General features: G+C 41.2%; 1 protein-coding gene across 2 annotated transcripts in view; it reads left to right on the top strand.

The window, feature by feature from the left end:
* The first annotated feature begins 6,960 nt into the window (after positions 1–6,960).
* Positions 6,961–9,818, top strand: part of cdk10 (cyclin dependent kinase 10) — a 28,433-nt gene continuing 25,575 nt past the window's right edge. The window contains exons 1-2 of one of the 2 annotated variants that reach the window (XR_012101931.1): positions 6,961–7,164; positions 9,110–9,182. Coding sequence is in view for 1 of the 2 variants with exons in the window: in XM_073070299.1 (XP_072926400.1) it covers positions 7,078–7,164; positions 9,110–9,182 (160 nt within the window). In the remaining variant the exon portion in view is untranslated. The remainder of the gene's footprint in view (positions 7,165–9,109; positions 9,183–9,818) is intronic. The other variant, XM_073070299.1, reaches the window with a different exon arrangement.

The following is a 9,818-nucleotide window of genomic DNA, read 5'->3' as shown; positions in this document are numbered from 1 at the left end:
TCTTTGACTTAATTTTAAAGTCTAAGTATTGGAAAGTGAAGACTTTACCGAAATATGGGAACCCGAAGGATCGAGTAAAGTTGGTGTTGTTTGGCAGTTTAATACAGGATCGACCTCATTGAAACTTCGTTCAGAAAACAGTGACCTGCATCTGAGATAACCCCTGCCTGTAAGAGCAGAGAGGGTTGTGCAGTGTTATTCGCTAAAAGGTCAGTACCTTTAAGCCGTTTTTATTTCCTTTGTCGTGAATCCTTCGGACAAGGCATATTTCGGCTGGGATCAGCAGTAACGTCACATCCTCGAGGAATTCGTTACTTCAGGAAAGTCCCTCCTAATTGACGCTTTAAGACTGTGTTCGCATTTACCGCTTTAAGAACTGTTCCACGGCAGTTAACTTTTGATTAAGTTAGATGTTTACTTTTCATTTTTTTCTGATCAGAGTTTAATAAATGTTTATTTGTTTATAAAACCTGACTCAATTCTATATTCATTGTTGCCGTATCGTGACAGCACTCATTGAGGTTTCACACAAAAGCAGTTATTATATAAAGTAGATAATTGAATTAATGGGGATAACATATTAGCCTGAATAAAGGATCAACTAGCCCAGCAAAAAGATAGTCAGGATAAATTGATTATTTTATGCAAGCCATAACATCTGGTACCATAGGGTTCAGTGCTGGAGCAACAATGACATATACTGTAATACAACTGACTTGGATGAAGGAAGAAAATGTACAGTACCTAAATTTGTTGATCATAAAAATAGGCAGATGGGAATATTCCGAAGATATAGGATCTGCAAAGGTATATATAATAGAATTGGAAAAGGCTGGAGAAACACTGCATATGTACAGTGAAACCTTGCATTTCTACTTGATGACCTTTCATCAAAACTGCATTTAAATACTGTACAGTCAATAATGTGGAAGGCAAGTGGAACGAGGACTAGTGCAAGAGAGAAGACTGTAACATTTGACTTGCTACAATCATGCAAAAAGCAAGTAAAGGTACAGGTACAGTTTTGATTTCATTTAAAGAGGGTATATTTGCACTGGGAAAAGTTCAGAGAAGGTTTACCTAGACTGATTCCTGGGATGAAGGATTTCTATTGCACTTATTGAGACTTTGTTCAGAGAAGTTTATAAGAACAAACATATTTTGGATTTGAGAGTATTTGATAGGATAGATGGGATAATCTCAAGCAATTCAATCAATTTGAGAGGAGAATTAATTTGTTTTCACAGGTCTATGAATCTGTGAGCCATGGATACTTACTGAGTCAATGAATACAATCAAAGTTTGTGGCAGACTGAATTTATACCATAGGCCAATATAATATGCTATAATACTAGATAAGAGAATTTAGTTATGAAAAAACCTGTTAAGCACTGCATCACTAACTAGTACAGTATTTTCTGTACAAAAAAACATGCTTTCATTTACCGTACAGCTTTTGGCAAAAGATTAGAATAAATTGTTGAGCCGCACATCATAGACTGGGAGTATAATTGACAAACATTGCTTTCAAAAGCAAACAAGTTGCTCCAGCGATTAATGGGGAACAGGCAGAAAAGTGGGATTTTTTCAAGACCAGATTAAGAGTGATGGTAAAACAGATAAAGGCAGCACAATGATGTGTGCTAATTCTGTTCCAGACCTCAACACATTTTGTTTACCCCTCAGGTGATTTGCTTAAAACAAGTGCTTCAGATTATCTCTTACTTTTGGTCAGCATTTTATTTTGGGTTCATATCCCTGTATCTCACACTCCAGTCAATGCCATCAATTTATATTTAATGTTATGACAATCACCCAGCACTATTTGCAACCCAGGATGCTTTGTGTACTGATTGAAGTCCTTACAAAGTAACAAGGCTTCAACCAGTCTGGAATATTCTCTCACTCAACACATGCAAGAACTTGCCTTGTACTTCAAAACTTGCAGTAATTGAAATATTAAGAGAATAACTTTCTCAACAATTTGATGTTACCAAAAATTGACCAGTGGAATATTCCCATAGTACTACCCTAACAGTCAAGGGTCCAACCACTACTGGACATTGAAAGGCTCTATCTGGTGGGCAAGCTCCTTGAACAAAAGAAGGGTGTATAGCCCCAGGAAGCCTCATGAGTGACAATTGTGCATTTTGTTTTGTAACTCCAAAACATAAAAATAATTTCACAGAAAAATGTGGAGTCCAGAATGCAAGTCTAACTTTGCTTTTACCTTAAGTGAGGTGCATACATAATATACGGTGATGTGACGATGTATACCATTCTCATACTTCATACATGGAGCCATAATGAATTATTTAAACAACAAAGAATGCTTAATCAAGCAATATATTTACAATATTACTGATATATTGAATTCACAACATTGTGCCATTTACAAAAATAGGTGCTGACACTACTATGTAGAGCAACACACAATGCTGAAGGAACTCAGTGGGTCAGACAGCTACTAGGAATGGAAATGGACAGTTAACATGTTGAGATGAGACCCTTCATCTGGAATCAGTGTATCAGTTAAGTCAAGTTTATTGTCATGTATGTACAGATGCAATTTAAACCTTCCTTGCAGCATCATCATAGGAATATGCATCATACAGGCAGCATTCACAAGGAAAACTTAAATTATTTAATTTTTTCAAGAGAAAAAAAAGCACAATTTGGACAAAATCAACGAAGTCCACTATAGACCAAAGTGATCAGAGTGGTCACAGTGTTGCTAAACTGTAGTGGTGATTAGGGTTTTACTAGCTGGTTCATGAACCGAATGGTTGAAGGGAGCTAGCCATTTTTAATCCTCGTGGTGTGGAATTTCAGGCCTCTGTACCTCCTGCCTGATGACAACCGCAAAAAGAAAACACGGCCTAGACAGTGGGATCTTTGATGAAAGACGCTGCCTTTTGAGACAGCACCTCTTGTAGATATAACCTACGGAGAGGAGGGATAAGCTCATTATGTATTAGGCAGAGTCAGTTATGCAGCTTCTTACATTTTTGTGCATTTGAATTGCAACACCAGACCAAGATGCAGCCAGTCAGGATCCTTTCAACAGTCCATCTGTAAAAGTTTAAGTGGTAGAGTGTTTGGTGATAAACCAGACCTCTTTAACCTGCTATGAAAGTAAAGATGCTGCCCTGCTTTCCTTGTGATTCCATCTTTGAGCTGGGCCCAGTTCAGATTGTCCAACATGTTAACACTCAGAAATTTAAAGCTGCTGGCTCTCTCCCTTGCCAATATTGACTGCTGCCTGTTTGCCCTCCTTCTCCTTCCTGAAGCCAACAGCTAGTTCTTTAGTTTATTGACACTTTGATGATCTGACTGCATAGGACCAGGGACACAGAATGTATAATGGACACACAAGAGACTGTTTATGTCAGAATCTGTAGCAACCAACATCTGCTGGAAGAACTCAGCAGACCGAGCAGCATTTGTGGGAGGAAAGAAATGGTTGTCAAATTTTCAGACACAAACCTGGCATCGGGACTAAGAGTGGAGAGAGGAGATACCCAGTGTAAAAAGACATAGAGAAGTGAGAAAACAATAAAGCAGTCAGCATAATCAAAGACCCCAACCACCACAGGCATTCTCCCTTCTCCCCCTTCCCCAGGACAGAAGATACAGAAGCCTGAAAGCATCTACCCCATTATTGGGTGGTTCCCCATTAGGATAAGGTGGACTCTTGATCTCTCAGTCTACCTCGTTATGATCTGGCATCTCATTATTTACCTCCATCGCACTTTCTCCGTAGGGTCAGACAAGTGATAGAAAAGAACAGCATGGAAACAGGCCCTTCAACCCATCTAGTCTGTGCTGAAGCATTTAAACTGCCTACCTCCATCGACTTGCACCAGCACCATAGCCCTCCATACCCCTACCATCCATGTACTCATCCAAACCTCTCATAAACGTTGAAATCAAGCTTGCAAGCAACACTTGTGCTGGCAGCTCGTTCCACACTCTTACGACCCTCTGAGTGAAGATGTTTCCCTTAAACTTTTCACCATTCACCCTGAACTCATGATCTCTGGTTGTAGTCCCACACAACCTCAGTGGAAAAAGCCTGCTTGCATTTATCCCATCTATACTCTTCATAATTTTATATACCTTTACCAAATCGCGTCTCAACCTTCCACATTCTATTGAATAAATTCCTAACCTATTCAATCTTTCCTTATAACTCAGGTCCTCTAGACACGGCAATATGCTTGTAAATTTTCATTCAAACTTATTTACATCTTTCTGATAGGTAGGTGACCAAAACTGCACACAATATTCCAATTTAGCCCTCATGAACCTCTTATACAACTTCAACATAACATCCCATCTCCTGTACTCAATACTTTGATTTATGAAGGCCAATGTGCCAAAAGCTTGCTTTACGACTCTATCTGCCTGCAACACCACTTTCAATGAATCATTGACCTGTATTCCCAGATCTCTTTGTTCTACCGCACTCCTCAATGCCCTACCGTTCACTGTGTAACACCTACCTGGGATGGTCCTACCGAAGTGCAACACCTCACACTTGTCTGCATTAAATTCATCTGCCATTTTTCAGCCCATTTTTCCAGCCAATCCACATCCCGCAACAAGCCGTGTTAGTCTTCCTCACTGTACACTAAACCCCGAATCCTGGTGTCATCTGCAAATTTGCTGATCCAGTTACCCACATTATCATCCAGATCATTGGTATAGATGACAAACAACAACTGACCCAGCACCAGTCCCTGCGGCACACCACTAGACATAGGCCTCCTATGAGAAAGGCAACCATCTTCTACCACTCTCTGGCTTCTCCCACAAAGCCAATGTCCAATCCAATTTACTACCTCATCTTGAATGCCAAGCAACTGAACCTTCTTGACCAAGCTCCCAGGCGGGACTTTGTCCAATGCCTTGCTAAAATCCATGTAGACAACATCCACTGCCTTGCCTTCATCCACTTTCCTGGTAACTTCCTTGAAAAACTCTATAAGATTGGTTAGACATGACCTACCATGCACTAAGCCATGCTGACTATCCCAAATCAGTCCATGTCTATCCAAGTACTGATATATCCAATAAGAATGATTATCCACTAAGGTATAGAAATACTTTCCAACAAGTTTCCCACTGTTGAAGTTAGCCTCACCAGCCTATAATTTCCTAGATAATTTTTAGAGCCTTTCTTGAACAGCTGAACAACATTGGCTGTCCTCCAATCCTCTGGTACCTCACCTGTCACTAAGGATGATTTACATATCTCTGCTAGGGTTCCGGCAATTTCTGCTCTTACCTCCCACAGGCTCCAAGGAAACACCTTGCCAGGCTCTGGGAATCTATCCATCCTAATTTGCCTCAGGACAGCAAACATCTCCTCTCCTGTAATTTGTATAGGGTCCACAAAGTCGATGCTGCTTTAAGATCTTTCCCTACTCTTTGGCACCACGCATTCTTATCTTCCAGATGAACAATGTTGTCCCTTGCAATCCTTTTGCTCTCAACATATTTGCAGAATTCCTTAGGATTCTCCTTCACCCTGTCTGCTAGGGCAGCCTCATGCCTTCTTTTAGCCCTCTTGATTTCTTTCTTACGCGCTCTCCCGCATTTCTTATACTCCATAAGCATCTCATTTGTTCCTGTCTCTACCTGCAATGCACCTCCTTTTTCTTCTTAACCAGGGCTTCCAAATACCTTGAAAACCCTACACCCGCTATTTTACCTTTTATTCTGACAAGTAGATATAAACTTTGTACTCTCAAAATTTCACTTTTGATGACCTCCCACTTACACCTCCCGCACCGGAAAACAGCCTGTCCCAATTCACACTTCGCCATATCCTTTCCGATACCATCAAAATTGGCCTTTATCCTTGCCTTGTGGACCAGACCCATCGTTTGGATTATTTACTTTGAAACTAATGACATTGTGACCGCTAGAGGCAAAGTGCTCCGCTATACCAGACTTCTGTCAACTGCCCGTCTCATTCCCTAACAGCAGGTGTCTCTTTGGGACTTCTATGCACTGATTAAGGAACTTTCCTAAACACGTTTGACAAACTCTATCCCATCTAGTCCTTTCACAATATGGGAATCCCAGTCAATATGTGTGAAGTTAAGATCACCTACCGTAACAACAACCCTCCAGCATTTTGCGTGTGTTGGTTTGGATTTCCAGCCTCTCCAGATTTTCTCGTGGTTTTGATAACAACTTGATGTTTCTTCCAACAGTCGGCCATCTCTCCACATACTTGTTCCTCTAAATCCTTCGGATTGTTGTATGGTCTGTAACATAGCCCCATTATTTCTCAGTTGCGTCCATAACGCCTCACCAGACGAGTTCTCCAGCCTATCCTGACTGAGCACTGCCGTGACATTTTCCATGTCCACCCGTCCTCCTTTAATCCCTCCCGTTTTGACATGTGTCAACGGAACCCCGGAATACTGGGCTGCCAGTCTTGCCTCTCCAGCAACCAAGTCTCACTAATGGCTACAATATCATAATTCCAGGTGTTTATCCTTGCCCTGAGCGTACCTGCCTTTCTTACGACACCTCTTGCATTGAAATAGAGTATACGGAGCTCAAGACACTGGTCGCACCACGCTCAACCTTTTGATTCCTAACTCTTGAGGTCTTAGCTATATCATAACCTCTCCCCTAACTGTTCTAGCACTCTGGTTCCCATCCTGCTACAACTCTAGTTTAGCTGTTAATTTACTCTGCAATCTGTTTCTGTTTAACCCTGTACACTTCAAGGCACTGAACAGATATGAACTGTATGAATAGTACGCAAAACTAACTTTTCACTCTACCTCGGTAAAAGTGACAATAAAAAGCCAATTTCAATTGGTGCACTGAGGAGGGGTGTAAATCAATTGGCGGATTGTATATATCGATCGTACCAGCATTTCAGCATACTCTTGTGTTGTACATTTTTATTGTGAATAACGTTTACTTTTGAAGATAAATCAACAACCCGGACCAGTAACTCCAACAAGCGCTGGTTGGCCATCACAGCGCAAACCCCGGTAGAGCCGCCGCTTGGCCAACCGTGGCTGGTTCCTTCGGAGCTGCTCCGAGATCATGGGCGACGCCAACGACGAGCCGGAGCCCATCCGACTCAAGTCCCTGAAGTACGAGGGCAGCTTCACGGTGCCGCCGGAGGACAAGGTAACACCGACAGTAAGGAAACGCGTGGAGTCATTCACGGGCTCCGGAGGGGACGTGCGATGGAAGCAAAGCTTTCCTGTTTGTGCATCAATGATTGGCCCTTGGCAGTCACGTGGATGAGTGCTGTCACATAACTGCCAATCACAGAGACTCCGGAAGTCTGCAACCCAGACACCAGGGTTTAAATCTCACTCATTTACTGGGGAATTTATACCTCAGTTATATAGCTACCCGCAACAATGGTGACCATGAAGCCACTCGATTACCATAAAGATCTATCTAACTAAACTTTCAGGTCAAAGACCACCAGAATTGCTCTTGGCAGAAAAAAAACATTAAAAAAATTTGCCCTGATTTTTAAAAAATATATTTGATCTGGCCATAATGCAAAATTAACTGATCCAGTAGAGAAATCTCATTTGCCTTAAGTGTTATCTGTCGCTTCACGGATGCGGACCTGCAGTTATTTTGAGCATTCTCAGTTTTTGTTCCGTTTTTGTTTCCCACCCTTTGAATTCTTTCAGCAGCGCTGGCAATTCATAGGCTAATAGAGTTGGATATTACATGTTGACGCAATCTGATCTGCATTTCCAGTATTTCGAGTTTTAGATTTCCAACAAATATTTTTAAAAATGTATTTTGGGTATTAGCTGTGTCTTATCAGTAACACACGTTCTGTGTCTGTAGACGATATGAATTGTCAATGTTTCGGGTTGAATCAGATTCTGGTCCGGTTTATTATCACTGGCATGTGACGAGAAATTTTTGAACTTAGTAGCAGTTTCAATGCAATACATAATATAGGAGAAAAATTATATTAATAATAAATAAGAAAATCTTAGTATACTTTATACAGTACATGTATATTGAATAGATTAAAGATCATGCAAAAACAAAAATACTATATATTAAAAAGTGTGGTAGTGTCCAAGGGTTCAGTGTCCATTTAGGAACCGGATGACAGAGGGGAAGAAGCTGTTCCTGAATCTTCTGTACCTTCTGCCTGATGGTAACAGTGAGAAAAGGGCCTGCCCTGGGTGCTGGAGGTCCTTAATAATGGACGCTGCCTTTCTGAGACACCGCTCCTTGAAGATGTCCTGGGTACTTTGTAGGCTAGTGCCCAAGATGGAGCTGACAAGGCAGTGGGGCTATTTACCCATATATGTGTATGTCTTAAAGCTTTGCAAAATCAATGTGTTTTTCCACAGCCCTTTCCTATTATATCTGGTGAATTCTGTTGTCTGTCAGATGGATTGTTTTTGTTTTTTTGATGTAATATAAATTGTTGATGTGTGGCCAGAGCTAGGATTGGGACTAGGGAATACGGCCGGGATTGGGAACACTAGGATCAGGAACATACAGATGCAAACTTACACAGTTGTTACCCTTTTGGAGAGGGTGTTTGATTACAGCCTCATTGTCATTACCAATAGTCCAAGATTTACCTGCAGGACACTGTGTCCTATCCCTTGCGAACAATGAGAATGGTCCTGTGTACTTTCATTGATATAACTAATACAGTTAATCAGATAGCTGACAGAAAGAAGTTTGTTTTCAATGAATTAAAAATTCATACGTTGAAAATTAACCTGCTGATAATCTGCTGTGTGAATTAATTAAGTAAAATAAATAATGTATTGAGTAGGCATGTATCTTTGACACTAGCAGCTTTTCTAGTTAGTGCATCTTGAAAGCTACCCTGTCATCAGTTTTTGTTGTACCTTTCTCCCCCTGTACAGAATTGTTGGAGGAAACCATGCTGTCATGCGCAGATCTGGCTGTAACCCTTCAAAGGTCGGCTGTCAGGAAGGGTTTCAAATTATGAATCAATACCATTACATCAGAGATCCAAGTTGCATTCAAACAATTTTTTTTTGAAAATAGGAGTTTCATTCACAACTTTCCTTCTGTGTTGAAATGGCATGTTTGTATTTTAACTTTGCAGCTGGGTAGAGGCAGAAGCGTGAAGGAATTTGTGAAGCTGAATCGTATTGGTGAAGGAACCTATGGTATTGTATGTAAGTCCAACTTTAATTTAATTCTTTCATAAAGGGATGATTAAGATCTGCTTTTTTTGCTTCAAAATCAGTGAGGTACCTGATATACTGTTTTCCACCATTCCTCGATGTTTCAGGTGTGGTAGTACTCAAGCATTCTGTCACAAGAGGGCCCTCTCATTCACCCATTGTCCACCAGCTTCTCTTCTGCGGTTTTCCTCTCTCGCTTGTCCACTTCCATGGCATTGTTCCACTGTGAACATTATATCATTCTGAAATGGTTTCTCCTTCATTGTCTGTATATGTTCCATTCTCAGGCATCAACATTTTATGCCAAAGGACAAATTACACTAACAAGAGAAATTCTGCAGATGCTGGAAATCCAAGCAACACACACAAAGTGCTGGAGGAACTCAGCAGGCCAGGCTGCATCTATGGAAAGGAGTACAGTCCATGTTTTGGGCTGAGGCCCTTCCTCAGGACTGGAGAAAAAAAAGATGAGGAGTCCGTGTTAGGAGGAGGGGAGAGGGGAGGAAGAAACACAAGGTGATAGGTGAAACCGGGAGGGGGAGGGGTGAAGTAAAGAGCTGGTAAGTTGACTGGTGAAAGAGATCCAGGGCTGGAGAATGGGGAGTCTGATGGGAGAGGAGAGAAGGC

Source organism: Hemitrygon akajei, chromosome 17 (genome assembly GCF_048418815.1).
Source record: "Hemitrygon akajei chromosome 17, sHemAka1.3, whole genome shotgun sequence".
Taxonomy (NCBI): domain Eukaryota; kingdom Metazoa; phylum Chordata; class Chondrichthyes; order Myliobatiformes; family Dasyatidae; genus Hemitrygon; species Hemitrygon akajei.
The sequence above is the reverse complement of the archived record's forward strand: the minus strand, read 5'-3'. Positions and strand labels throughout refer to the sequence as shown.